General features: G+C 33.5%; 1 protein-coding gene across 1 annotated transcript; it reads left to right on the top strand.

Annotated features, from left to right (window-relative positions):
• Window positions 6,826-10,242, top strand: LOC107609616 (glutamate receptor 3.3; the record flags this gene model as incomplete). The annotated part of the gene is given in 6 exon segments (XM_016311627.1): window positions 6,826-7,067; window positions 7,181-8,517; window positions 8,594-8,871; window positions 8,981-9,012; window positions 9,086-9,492; window positions 9,643-10,242. Coding segments are annotated over 6 exon segments (2,752 nt in total), but the record flags the coding sequence as incomplete, so codon positions are not given.

Here is a 15,544-nt window from a genome sequence, read left to right as displayed (position 1 = left end):
CTCAAATGGATCACAATTATTGTACGCAAATCAGAGTCGGTAGACGAACCAAAATAAATCACATGTCTCCAAAAATTATTTAATATTGTAATTGTAATGTTAAACTTTATTCTTTTCTTGTGAGAAGTGCCTCATGGATATTATTTCATATTCCACTTGGTTGCAAAGCCGCAAAGGCCATAGTCTCCTTTAACGCAGTAATAGTAAAAGGAAAGGCCATCGTCTCTTTATTCCGATACAACCGTATCTCATGTAGGCCTAATATGAATAAATTTCTTAAATAAATTATTTTATATTTAAATTTTTAATTATAAAAATATTTATTTTAAAACTATATACCAAAAAATTTATAATTAAAATAATATTAATTTAATTTTAAATTTTAAATTAATCTAATTNNNNATAATTTAAATAAGTTTTTTTCAAGAATTTTATTTTTAAATTTATCCAACCAATTTTATTAAAATGTGTTTTAAGTCTATTTTCAATCACTATTTCTTCTTTATATATTCTCTATGAATATAATAGTATTTTGTTTATTTCAATCAATTTTAAAATTTTTTTTCCGAACTTACTACTTTTATGAATTTGTTGAGAAAAAATATAAAAAAAAGTCAAACAAATATTTCGTATATAAAGAGATATAAAAAAAGGAAAAATATTACAAAATAAAAAATGACTCTATTGAAAAAAAAAGGATGAAAAATCAGCATTTCTAATAGATAAAATATTGTGTAAAAATGATAAAAGATTAATATTTTTAACAGATAAAATATTATGTAAAAAATTGAAAATAATAGTAGAGAATCAATATTTTTAGTAAAAATAAAAAATATTTTTTACAAAACTAAAAATAAAAGTAACACAATAATCTTTTTTATTTTAAAATTAATTTTTTTTAATAGAAGTGATAAAATAAGTTCGCCTAACCTATTTATGTAGAAATTGTTAGTTCATATTACAGTACCTAAGCAAAGGAATTTCCCATAAATGTATGTCATTGCTGTGAAAGATAAACCAAGTCCATTAGCAAGGATGGGTTTGCTGATGCTAGACTTACAATTGTCAAATAACAAACTAATTTTTCTTTATCCAAGGATCAAGAAAAGGAACTTTGAAAAGCAAAGCAGTTAGTAACTACTAATCATCGTAATCAATACACAGCTAATAATTAGTATTTAAGTATTAACTAACAAAAGTGTGTAGTTAAGGAAACTTTTTTTACATAACTACCTTAGCTTTTAGCCGTGATAGATCTAAAAATTTAATAATAAGAGCAAAAAATATATAAAAATAAAATTTTAGTATAAATTTATTTATAATTTGAAATTAATTTAATTATTTATTATTTTCTATTCATTTAAAAATTTTATTTATTATAGTATTTATGGTATAAATATTGTTTTAACCAAAATAATTACTAGTATAGGTAAAATTATTTTAATACACTACAAGAAATTACTGGAATAGCGACCGATTTAGCGATTGATTTTTCTTGAAAATCGGTCGCTAAACCCTTAATGACCAATTTTGGTGGTCGCTAATTTAAAAATAGCGACCGATTTTCAACCAATGCTACCAAACTAGTACCAAACGATATTGGTCGCTAAATCGGTCGCTAATAAAATCGGTCACTAAATGGCAACCACTTTTTTTGTCGCTAAATTGGTCGCTGAGAAAATCGGTCGCTAAATAGCACCAACTTCTCGGTCGCTAAATCGGTTGCTAATAAAATCGGTCGCTAAATCGGTCGCTGATGTCTGACCTGAAAATCTAAAATCGGTCACTAAATCGGTCCTTGTTACTGAATTTCTAATTATAGATTTTTACTAATTATTCACAATATCTATATTGAAATATAGAAATTAAAAGAGACAAAATCCATAAATATTCACAATATCTATATTGAAATATAGAAATTAAAAGAGACAAAATTCATAAATACATCAAATTTTATGATCCACAATCCAAATATACATTGATGGCTTACAATCCACAATCCAAATTCATGGTTCATGGTATATTTACTACTCATATCTTACAACACTAAGCCTGTAAATCTACATTGATCTTCTGATTTTGGAAGCTTGAAGTTGCTGCACCATATATATCTAGTTTCACTTCAACTAGTTCTCTTTGTCAATACTTTCTTCTTTTGATTTAGCAACGAACTTTATTCTGGTTGTATAATAAATTTATCGGTCGCTAATTTGGTTGTTATTAGTGACCGATTTTGTTGGTTGCTAAAATAGGTCACTGAATATAATTTAGCGACCGATTTTTTCTGATCCTAGAAATTCTATATCAGTCACTAAATCAGTCGCTATTAGCAACCAATTTTTTCAGTCGCTAAAATTAGCCGCTATTTTGATAATTTCTTGTAGTGATAAAAATGTTAATATATTAATATAGATAATATTTATTTTGTACCTCGTTTTTAGGCTTAAACTTGCTGAAAATATTAGGGTTGAATATGGATCGGATAATATCCACAGATTCGCGGTATTTATCCGCATCTGATCTGCGAATTGCGGATATTATCCGATCCACACTGTCATTGGATTGGATAAAATTCGATCTGCACTCTAAAAGAATCGAATCACAGATATTGCACCTGTATCTCCGCACAATTAATAAATAAATATATAATTAAACGATATATATAACTAACTTCATAAATTAGAAACCTTAACCCTAAACATATTTCATTTCGGCGCTACATACCCCTCGCTCCCCTCTCCCTCTTCTCATTTCTTAAACCTCTCAATCTCTAATCTCTTCAGTAACTATCATCGCCATTCACCTCTTTTCAGACCTCATCTGTTTGTCGTCTCACATCCTATCGCCATCCATTTTGCACCTGGTCACCTCTCGTTTCACAATTCGTCGCCACTTTTTTTCCTTGCCGCCTCGCCGTTTTCTCTTCTCTCTTCTCTTCCTCGGCGATATTCGGTCGTGCTCCTCTCTTCTTGGGGCAACGATCGTGCTGCTCTCTTCGTCGCTTGACAGTCGCATTCTGATCTTCTTTGCTGTTCTTCTGTGCCTCACCTGTGTTGCTCGTGCTCGTCTTTGTTCTTCGCGGATCTCGTCCTCATCGTTGTTCTGTTTTTGTTGGGCGTTTTAGTTACTGTTTTACTTCTACTTTTGCTTCTATTTGATTGCTTTAGTTCTGTATATTTTCTTCTACTTCTTTTGATGCTTTGATAGGAAATTTGTTTTTTTTTTAAAAATAAGAATGCATTTTGATCTCTGTAATTCTGGAGTTGTGTGTCTCATTTTTTTTTTAATTTAGATGTTGTTAGGGTTTGGTTCATTTGGTATCTAGGTCTTGTGAAACATTGAAACTGCTGGTGATGAGTTATGATTGTTATACTAATTTTTTCTTTAAATTCTAGATGTTTCTTTGGTATTGTATTTTTTTTATTTTATAGTTAGATATTAATATATTTTTATTTTTTTAATTTTCAAAATTTTAAGTATATTTTTTATTTTTTATTTTTTTGACCGGATATAACCGCAAATGTTCGGATAGGATCAGATCGGATTTGAACATAAAAAGTGTGGATATAAGATCCGATTCGATCCAACGAGTTTAGTGTGGATTGGATCAAAATTTTAGCCATATTCGATCCGATCCAATCTGTGTGCAACCCTAGTTGTTTTGACCGACACAATAAATTAAGAATGCTCGTGTTTATATATATCTATTATATATTATTAATTTTACAACTAAAATATATCATATATTATTCCGTTATTGTAATTGAAATTAGGGTTAAGTACGATTTTAGTTCCTAAGGTATTGGTCCAAAATTGTTTTCGTCCCCAACCTTTTTTTTGCCTACAAAATCATCCCTAAGATTTAACTTAGTTTTAAAATCATCCTTCGAACCAAAATACCCTCCTCCTTCCTCACTAAAATACTCAATTCCTATTCTTCTCCTCCATCACAATAGCATCTCTTCTTCTTTTCCTTCTTCTTCAGCAACAACAAAATAATAAACATAAAAAAAACAGACATAGAAATAGAAGCACCATCAGAAGCAGAAGAAACAGAACGAAAATAAAATTAAAAACAGAAATAACAACACAAATATAAGCAAAATCTGAAACATAAAAAACAGAAGTAGAAGAAATAAAAACAGAAGAACAATGGATTAACAAAATTAGAATTGGAAACAATGTGATTAACAATGGATTAATAAAATCAGAATCAGAATAAAAATTGGAAACAATATATTAACAAAATTAGAATAAAAAATAATGTGATTAACTCAGAAACAGAAGCAGAATTAGAACCCTAGGAGGAGCAGCGGCGCGGAGCAGTCGCCGTCGAGCACTGTGAGGGAGATGAGAGAGCACGAGCGAGAAAGGGCAGAGAGGGAGAACAGAAAGGAGAAGGAGAAGGGGGCTGCTGCACCATCGCCGAGTTGCTAACGCCGTTGCCAAACCGCCGCCGTTGAGTTCACCAAGAAGAAGGACGAGGAAGACAGCGAGTTTGGGAGAAAGTCATCGCCGAGCTTCTAACGCTGTTGCCAAACCGCCGTTGCCAAACCACCGCTGTTGAGTTCACAAAGAAGAAGAACGACGAAGACAACAAGCTCGAAAGAGAGGAACTGAGGGAGAAGACCACGCCGGAGTGAGAGCTGCCCTTTCTTCTTCCCTTCCCTTTTCGCTTTCCCCTTCTTTTTCTTCTTCTCCCTCCCTTTCTTCTTCCCTTTCGCATCCTTTCTCCCTTCGTCTGTTTTCTTTCTTTTTTTTTTTCTTTTTTATTTTATAATTTTTTTATTTAGGAGTAATTTAGAAATAAAATTTAAAATTTTGGTAAAAAGGACCATTTTAAAATTAAGTTAAACTTTAGAGACAATTTTGTATGAAAAAAAGGGGTTGGGGATGAAAAAAATTTTCGGCCTATACCTTAAGGACCAAAATCGTACTTAACCCTTAAAATTAATTTTTTTTAATTAATGAGTCTTATCTTTCTCTATTTTTCTTTCTCATTTTTCCATTCACTTTATTTCTCTTATGTATCATTATTAATAACACTCGCTCATTGCAATTGAATCGATCTTTTTTTAAAATTAGTGAATTCTCTCCTCCTCTCTCTTTTTTTTCTATTTATTTCATTCTTTTACTCACTCTACATCTCGTATATGTCATTATCAATGACTAGTTATAAATTTAACAATCAAAATGTGTAACATGACATTCTCTAATTATAATTAAAATTAAATATACCTATATTATATTACTAATTTAACAATAAAAATATGTCACATGACACTCATTAACCGTCATAATTTATAATATAAAGAAAAAGTCGCGATTTTATATTTCCGTACGGGCATATAAGTAGCAAAATAGTGGAAAAACATGGCATGAACAAGCAACAATATTTAATATAAGGAGTGCTAGGAGTCAGCAGAAATGGTGATATATAGTCATCAATTAGTTATTATAAGTGTGTTTAATGGTGGGAGATTATATCTAATGGTATATGATTACTTATTTTACTTTTTGATAGTTAAGTGTTAGCTAAATTTTAACAAAATTGCTGGTCCCTTAGACTTTTTTATTTAATATTTAAATCCAGTTTAGATAACCAACTTAATTAAATTCCTTTTAATAAAATAACTTAAACAATAAATGACTATGTTAAAAGTAACTTATAAATAAGTTATTTTGTATTTAGATTTTTAACTTTAAAAGTATTTATTTTATAAAAATGTGATGAAAAGTAGAAGTACTACGAGAAAAGTTATTTTTTTTAACTTTTCTATAAGCTCCTAAATAGCTTCTTAAAAAGTTGTAATTTGATTTTGAAAATTGCAGCAGACATTAATACTACTACTTTTCATAAATCAAAAATAAAAAAAAGTTACTTGTAAAGTTCCCAAACGGCCTTAATCTTTAATCAATCAAGAGATAAGCATTCCCCTGATTCCCAGTTTCCCACCAACTCAGTAACCATTACACCACACTTTTTCTTCTTTCATTATGCAAACTCATTGTATCTGTATACGACAACTGAAGCTTGATGTTATTATGAGAAATTAAGGAGCTCCAAATTCATCCATTGGAGGCATTATTGCGTATTTGGGTGGTATTTTCCAAGAAATAGCGGGTTGCATGTGGGTGTGGGGGTGGTAAACACTTTAATTATTGAGAAAGCTGAGTGTGTTTGTTTAGTTCATGTCTCTTTCCTTCAGTTTGCAACAGTCACGTGATTCCCATCTCTTCTTGTTGCTTCTCATTTTCAAGCCTCTACCAATATTGGCAGATAGCGGATTGGCACCACAAGCCACAGTTTCAGGTAAGATAACATTTCCTCCTCTGATCTTCTAAATCCATCACTTATTATATTCCTTTCTTCCTTATTTATGCTTCGTTTTCCATTCCTGACTTACTGTTATTGAGTTCCTTCTGCAACTTGAGTGTTTTACTTTGCTTCTATTATCTTTTCTGTTAGTTTAACACGTGAATCTCATTTGTTTTTTTTTTTTTTTCACTAAAAAAAGATGTTAAGGTTGGTTTTGATTAGATTTCTGGTCCCCATCCTTGTCCCACTGTGAGAAAACATATTCCTTAAGTTTTGGTTTATACTTGCATATTTTTGTTGTGTATTTTTAATTGGAATTTGGATGGTCTGTTCAAGGTTTCCCTTTGTGTTCTGCTTTTCCTATATGAGATGGTAATAATGGTAGCTTTTTCCTTCAGAATCAGGTGCAATGGATTATTGTTATTCAAGGCAAAACCATTATTTCTTGGCATGAATTGATCTGTGTTGGATGTGATGAATTTGTTTTTTATTCTTTGTCCGTTGTTGTTGTTGTTGTTCTTCCCCTTTTTGGGAGTATCTGCTGCTGCAAATGTCTCGTCCTCAAGACCTTCTGTCGCGAACATTGGGGCGATCTTCACCTTCAATTCCACAATTGGGAGAGTGGCTAAAATTGCCATGGAGCAAGCAGTGAAGGATGTCAATGCCAACACCAGCATCCTTCATGGAACAAAGCTTGTCCTCCAAATGCAAGATTCCAATTGTAGTGGTTTCATGGGCATGGTTCAATGTAATTTATTCTAATTCTAATTTCATTATATTTATGGAACTGCTTTCTTTCTTCATTTCTTGATTTGCCTAAATTGTTTACATTTACTGATATAATTACTATACTGATTCCAGCTTTGCGGTTCATGGAGACTGATGTAGCTGCTATAATAGGTCCCCAATCTTCTGTTGTAGCTCACATCATATCCCATGTTGCGAATGAGCTTCGAGTTCCTCTGGTGTCGTTTGCTGCCACAGATCCTACTCTTACCTCCCTGCAGTTCCCATTCTTTGTGAGGACAACACAGAGTGATCTGTATCAAATGACTGCGGTTGCGGAGATCATAGACTATTATGGTTGGAAGGAGGTGATTGCCATCTATTTAGATGATGATTATGGACGAAATGGTGTTTCTGTGTTGGATGATCAGCTGGCTGCTCGGCGCTGCAAAATATCCTACAAGGCTGCAATCAAATCTGGATCAGTTGACCGGGGAGAGATCACGAATTTGCTTGTGCAAGTGGCTCTGATGCAATCTCGGATCATTGTTCTTCATACAAATCCTGATTCTGGATTTATGGTCTTCAATGTGGCGCATTATCTTGGGATGACAACCAATGGCTATGTCTGGATAGCCACGGATTGGCTCTCATCTGTCTTGGATTCTACTTCTCTACCTTCAGAAACAATGGATATTCTTCAAGGAGTACTTGTTTTGCGCCAACATACACCCGATTCTGATAGAAAGAAATCATTTATCTCTACATGGAACAAGTTAACTGGCGGCTCTTTGGGGCTACATTCCTATGGTCTCTATGCTTATGATTCTGTCTTTCTGTTAGCGCACGCTCTCGATGCATTCTTTAGTCAGGGTGGGATTGTTTCGTGTACCAACTACACGAGTTTGCGCGATGATAAGCCTGGTGGTCTGAACCTTGATGCTATGAGCATTTTTGACAATGGAACACTTCTGCTGAAGAACATAGAGCAAAGTGATTTTCTTGGATTAACAGGTCATGTGAAATTTGCACCAGACAGATGCCTTGTTCGTCCTGCATATGATGTTATCAATGTGGTTGGAACTGGCATTCATCGGGTAGGTTACTGGTCGAACTATTCTGGTCTCTCAATTGTGCCTCCAGAGACATTGTATGCTAAGCCGGCTAATAAATCAAGTGCAAACCAGCACCTTCATAGTGTCATATGGCCTGGAGATACATTATCAAAACCCCGTGGATGGGTTTTCCCAAATAATGGAAGGCAATTGAGAATTGGTGTGCCTGTTCGAGTTGGTTTCCGCGAATTTGTTTCGCGGGTGCAGGGGACTGATATGTTTAAAGGTTTCTCTATTGATGTATTCACTGCAGCTGTGAACTTGTTACCATATGCTGTTCCATACCACTTTGTCCCATTTGGAAATGGCCGCGAGAATCCAAGCTACACAGAACTTGTCAATTTAATCACCACAGGTGTAAGTACTGCATCATAAATCTGATCCTCTAAACTTTTATTTAGCTACACAGCTAACTCTTATGCTATTGGAACAGTACTTTGACGGTGCTGTTGGTGACATTGCCATCATCACGAATCGGACAAAGATCGTAGATTTCACACAGCCATATGCTGCATCTGGACTAGTTGTGGTGGCCCCTTTTAAGAAAATCAATTCTGGAGGATGGTCTTTCCTTCGGCCATTCACACCATTTATGTGGACTGTGACTGCTTGTTTCTTCTTTTTCATTGGAATAGTTGTATGGGTTCTGGAACACAGAATCAATGATGAGTTCAGAGGCCCACCAAAACAACAATTCATAACAATTTTATGGTTGGTTATTTCATTCACTGTTTTACTTTGCTTTCTCAGTAGAATAACACCTAATAATGAAACAACTATTCCTCAAGTTGAACTCATAATATTTTCTTGATTCTTGCAGGTTTAGCCTTTCAACTCTCTTCTTTTCCCATAGTAAGTGATGCTCTTAACTTCATTTAGTTTTGTTTAACAAGAGCGCATTATGACAACTTCATTTTTTATGCAGGAGAGAATACCATGAGCACTCTCGGTAGATTGGTGGTTCTGATCTGGCTGTTTGTAGTGTTGATCATAAACTCCAGCTACACTGCAAGTTTAACATCCATACTCACTGTGCAGCAGCTATCTTCCCCTATCAGTGGAATCGATAGCTTAAAGAATAGTAATGAACGCATAGGATTCCAAGTGGGTTCATTCGCGGAGCACTATTTGGTTGAGGACATCGGGATATCCGAAAATAGACTCGTTCGCCTAGGATCTCCAGATGCATATGCTAAGGCACTCCAACTTGGTTCTAAGAATGGAGGTGTTGGTGCCATTGTTGATGAAAGACCATACATTGAAATCTTCTTATCAACACAATGCACATTCAAAATTGTAGGCCAGGAGTTCACCCGAAGTGGCTGGGGTTTTGTAAGTATACATAATTACATACATACATACATACATACCCTTTTAAATGAGAATCATTTTGTTTTGATCATGTTTGCAAATGATTCTAAAGCATCTGCAGTTAGCTTGTGTTTCAAGTAACCAATTCTATCATGAAACTAATTCTGTTAGGCATTCCCTCGCGACTCCCCATTAGCCGTGGATTTGTCAACTGCTATTCTACAACTTTCGGAAACAGGGGATCTGCAGCGGATTCATGATAAGTGGATGACAAGAAGCAGCTGTAGTTTAGATAATGCCGAGATTGATTCGGATAGGCTTCAGTTGAAAAGCTTCTGGGGACTGTTCCTCCTTTGTGGGATGGCTTGCTTCATAGCTCTTGTCATACATTTTGTGCAAATTATGGTGCGGATGTGGCATGCACCTCCTCCTGAAGCTGCATCTAATGGTAGCTCCATTTCTGGTCGTTTTCAAAGGTTTCTGTCACTGATTGATGAGAAGGAAGAGTCACCAAGGAGTGAGAGAAGAAAGAGGAACGGAGATGAAGGATCTGCTGCTGATCATCAACTTGATGGGAGGCACACAAAGAAGATACAGTTTGATTTAACACCCAACTCAAACAGATAATTGTAAGAAGATAACCCTTTTGATTTTGCTGCTTTATCATTATTCATTATTTATTGCTCTAGCCCTTGTGCTATGTTATTGTTCTACAAATCACAAATTTCATATCATTGCAAATGTTTATACCCACAATTTCATATCCTTCAATACAGGGTTGAAACAAATCAGGTATCATGGATGGTGGAATGGAAAATGAGTGTGTTAGTCTTTGTTTTTCTTTTTGTGAAACGCATCACAAAAGAACATTTTGACGCACAATACATTCTGCTGTACAGATTAGATTTAATTTGCACATTATTATTATTATTGAACAACTTTCCCTAATAGAATCAAAGAACACTAAGGGCCAGTCACCAAAAAAAAAAAAGAACATTAAGGACCCGTTTGGAAAATTCTAAAAGTAATTTTTTTTTAACTTTTGACTTATAAAAAGTAGTAGTATTAATGTCTGGTGCAAATTTCAAAACCAAATTGCAATTTTCTAATAAGCTATTTAAGAACTTATAGAAAAATTAAAAAAAATAACTTCTCTCATAATATTTATACTTTTCATTACATTTCTATAAAATAAGTACTTTTAGAGTTAAAAATTTAAACATAAAATAACTTATTTATAAATTATTTTTAACAGAATCATTTATTGTTTAAGTTATTTTATCAAAAGGAAGCTTAATTAAGTTGGTTATCAAACTGGACCTAAATGGATAAAAATACAAAGAACGAGGGGAAAAGAAAAAAACAACTCAGTTAAAGGTATATTTCATAACCTGATTTGTCTTTGTCCTTTTTCTGTTTGTATTTTCGATATTTTCTACTTTTAAAATTTTGTGATAATTTTATTGTTTTTATTAATTTGTTTTCCTTCACAAAAATCTGAAAAGATAAAACAAAACAGAAAATAAAAATATAAACCAAACGCTCTTTAATTTTCTATCTTATTTTTTTTAGCTGAACCAAAAGGTGGCTATTTGGCTAACCTGGAAGGCAAAATTATAGTTTTTTAAGAGTTGTAACACATAATTGGTAAAATCAAACTAAAATTATCTCTTAATAAACACAAACAACTACAATTATATATGAAAAAAATAGTTATATATGAAAAAAATAGCTAAAATGAGTTTTACTCGACAAAAATAACTAAATATTAAAATTTTGTTAATAATTTTGTAAATACTCATTTACTTTTCTCTTCTTTCCTCATCTTCCTTCCATAACCACCACCACCTCCGTTGCAAAATCCACTATCTCACAGATCTACTCCTCTATTCCCAGAAAACATCGCAGCGAGGTTCACCTCACCACAACGACACTGCTTTGTTCTACGACTAAACTCCTTTCACTCTCCCTTTCTCTTTCTCTTTCTCTCTCTGCGAATGATGGTATTGGGGCAAAACGACACCATTTTTCCAGAAGAAGACATGGACGAAGACGATGAAGAGTCCCAAGAGGACGAAGAAAAGAAGACATCAATGACGATGATGTTTTGCTAGATGGCAAAGAAAACGAGCCCTTTCCGTCTACCTCATCTGCTGCCCTCGCCGTCACCATTACTGTTCCCTCCTTCGTCATCCCCAACGACAAAAAGGCTCTAATTTCAACTGCCACTGCCAACGTGGCCACAACCGTGGTTGTTGCTCTCGAAGGCATCTCCTCTGATCTAAAACGGAAGCAGCAAATTGAGGAGAAGAAATCGCTCGATGATTCATGGAGGCTATTCCAGTGGCTGTGGACTGACGAAGATGAGATCGAGCTTCTACAAGGGTTTTGATACAGAACGAAACCCAAAATAAGCTGAAAAATCAAAGAAAAGGACCCCTCTACCTCAATTTGATTTCCTGATGTAACAGTTAAGGGAATCACTCTGCCTCACCTGTTGACACCCAAGTTTCTCAAAGAAACTCACAAAAATTTTCATTCATAAAAATTAAGAAAAAAAGTGGCTACCAGGGTTTAGAGGGTTTTTATACCTCTTAAGTTTAAAATCCTAACTCATAAGTTCATTAAAATAAAAATAGGCCAAATCATAACTGGGCCTAAAACAAATAAAACAAACTAAAATAAAATAAACATAAAATAAATACTAAGAAAGTTATGCCTATTTGATTCATCTTGACTAACGAGAGTCTTCAATGCATCTTGTAAATAGTAAGACGTTTGGCTTTCCAAAATCGTTAATCATTGTTTTGCCCAATTCTTGATGCATTTCCTGAACAAAAGATTTAGCTATGTTTGCAAAATCTTCTTTTATTCTCTTAGATGTTGTTCTTGTAATTGGATAAATTGGCATATGATAGTTCTCAGTTTGTCCCACAGAACTCGTATCATTTCCTCCCTTCCGAAAAAGATTCGTCCTCGAATCTGCATCTAAATCAAAAGGAGATAGGTCAGAGACATTACAAGAAGCTGACACATTATACTCACCTAGAAGGTCAATCTTGTAAGCATTGTTATTGATCCTTTCGATCACTTGAAATAGACCATCGCCCCTAGGGTCTAACTTGGATTTTCTTTGAGTAGAAAACCTCTCCTTTCTCAAATGAACCCATACACAGTCACCAGGTTCAAAGACAAGTTGTCTTCGACCTTTATTCACCCTTTGAGCTGTCAACCTGCTTTTCTTTTTAAGCAACTCACGTGCTTTCAAGTGCATTACTTTAACCTTTTCAACTTTACCTTCTACATCCAAGTTAACAAGATCACTCAAAGAAAAAGGTAATAAGTCCAAAACAGTTAAAGGATTAAAATCATACACAAGTTCAAAAGGAGAAAAACCTGTAGAAGAATGAATGGTTCTATTATAAGCAAACCCAATAAAAGATAAATAATCTTCCCAAGTTTTCAAATTCTTACCAACAACAGCACGTAATAAGGTCCTTAATGTTCTATTTACTACTTCAATTTGACTATTAATCTGAGGATGACAAGTAGTATAATATAATAATTTTGTGCCTAATTTACCCCATAATACTTTCCAAAAATGACTCAAAAATTTTACATCGCGATTAGAAACAATAGTTTGGAGAACACCATGCAAGCGCACAACCTCTCTAAAGAACAGATCAGCAATAATTGTTACATTATCAGTTTTATGACATGCAATGAAATGAGCCATTTTACTAAACCTGTCTACCACAACAAAAATACTATCTCTACCTTTCCTAGTTCGAGGTAAACCAAGAACAAAATCCATAGAAATATCAACCCACGGATATACAGAAACAGGTAAGGGAGTATACAAATCATGTGGTAAAGACTTAGATTTAGTTTGTTTACATGCAATACACTTAGCACAAAATTTTTCAATATCTCTACATATGTGTGGCCAGTAAAAATATTCAAATAACACATCCAATGTCTTATGCACACTAAAATGACCTATCAAACCCCATTATGTGATTCCAGAACAAGTAAATCCCTCATAGAACAAGAAGACACACATATTCTATTAACATGAAACATAAAACCTTCATGTCTATAAAATTTGTTAAATGAACCATGTTCACAAGAGGCGTAAATAGCAAAAAAGTCAGAATCAGTTGCATATAACTCTTTTAAAAACCCAAATTCTAACAACTTAGAGGTAAGTCTAGTAATGAAAGCATACCTCCGAGATAAAGCATTAGCAACTACATTCTCTTTATCTTGTTTAAAGGCAATCACATATGGAAATGTCTCAATGAATTTCACCCATTTAGCATGTCTTTTATCAAGATTATCTTGTCCCTTTAAGTGCTTCAAAGATTCATGATACGTGTGAATCACAAACTCCTTAGGTAAGAGGTAGTGTTGCTAAACCTCCAAAACTCGAACCAAAGCATATAATTCTTTGTCATAAGTTGAATATATGCGCTGAACTAAATTCAACTTTCACTGAAGAAGGCAATGAATCATTTTTTCTACATCAAAACAGCACCTATATCAATCCCAAAAGCATAACATTTAATCTCAAAGGTTTTATCAAAGTTAGGTAGAACAAGAATAGGGGCAGAATACAAACAATCTTTTAGGGTAAATGCAATTTTTTGTTCCTTTTTCTATTTAAACCTAATATCTTTTTTGATAACTTCAGTGAGAGGCGCAGAAATGGTAGAAAATTTTTTCACAAATCTCCTGTAAAACCTTGCTAACCCATGAAAACTTCTTACCTCAGAAGTATTCTTGGGAATTGAACATTCACGAATAGCCTTCATATTTTCCTAATCAACCTCAATTCTACTCGCACTCACAACAAAACCAAGAAATACAACTCGATCAATACAAAATGTGCACTTTTTAAGATTAGCATATAATTTTTTTTCGAAGCACTTCCTAAACAGCTGAAATATGTGACAAGTGGTCATCCAAACAAGTGCTATAAATGAGAATATCATCAAAATAAATAATAACAAATTTACCCAAAAAATTCTTGCAAAACATGGTTCATTAGACGCATAAAAGTACTAGGTGCATTAGTTAGCCCAAAAGGCATTACTAACCACTCATATAACCCTTGTTTTGTTTTAAATGCAGTCTTTATCTCCTAGTTTTATTCTAATTTAATGATACCCACTTTTGAAATCAATTTTAGTGAATATGCATACACTATATAACTCATCAAGCATGTCATCTAACCTAGGGATAAGATAACAATACTTTACCGTAATTGATAATCCATAATTTTATGATAAGTTTTAGATTGAAATGAGTGGATTTTATTAACTTATCTTGTATTTATTCACTGAAATAGCATAGTTTTGTGAATTTCTTCTAGTTGTGCTTAATTATTAAAAATATGCTTTTTAGGCCTTTAAATCGCTAAATTTAATTCACTTCTATTCTATTCGATGCCTTGATGTGTTTGTTGAGTGATTTCAGGTTTAGAAAGCAAGGATGGCTTGAAGAAGTGAAGAAAAAGCATGTAAAAGTGGAGAATTCATGAAAAAATAAAGTTTTGAAAATTTGGTCAGTTGTGCGTACGCATTCCTCATGTGTACGCATGACTGTCAGCACGTGATTTCCTTAAGTAAATACATGGGTCGCAATTTCAGGCCAATTTTGGGCCCAATCCGACTCATTCTGAAGCATTTGAAGGTAAGACCAAGGGGATCAACAAGGTAGCCAGAGGATAGTTTAAAACTATGTTTTAGGATAGAAGTCTAGAGAGAGAAGCTCTCTCTTCTCTCTAGAATTTATGGTAGTTTCAGGTTAAATTCTCTTAGATGTAGATTTTAATTCTTGTTCTAATCTCTTTACATTTTCTTGTTCTATTGTCTCAATTTGCCTAGTTTCTCTTGTTAGTTTCTTTATTTTGTCTATTTTAGTTCATAAACTCTCTTGTTAATTTCAATTTTTTTTAATGTAATTTTATGTTTTCATGTCCTTTGATGTTTGCTTTAGTTGCTATTATTGTTATCTTATTTTCGTAATTTTAGATTTTATTATTCTTGCGAATTGTCATGTTTTATATTAT

Source organism: Arachis ipaensis, chromosome B07 (genome assembly GCF_000816755.2).
Source record: "Arachis ipaensis cultivar K30076 chromosome B07, Araip1.1, whole genome shotgun sequence".
Taxonomy (NCBI): Eukaryota; Viridiplantae; Streptophyta; class Magnoliopsida; order Fabales; family Fabaceae; genus Arachis; species Arachis ipaensis.
The sequence above is the reverse complement of the archived record's forward strand: the minus strand, read 5'-3'. Positions and strand labels throughout refer to the sequence as shown.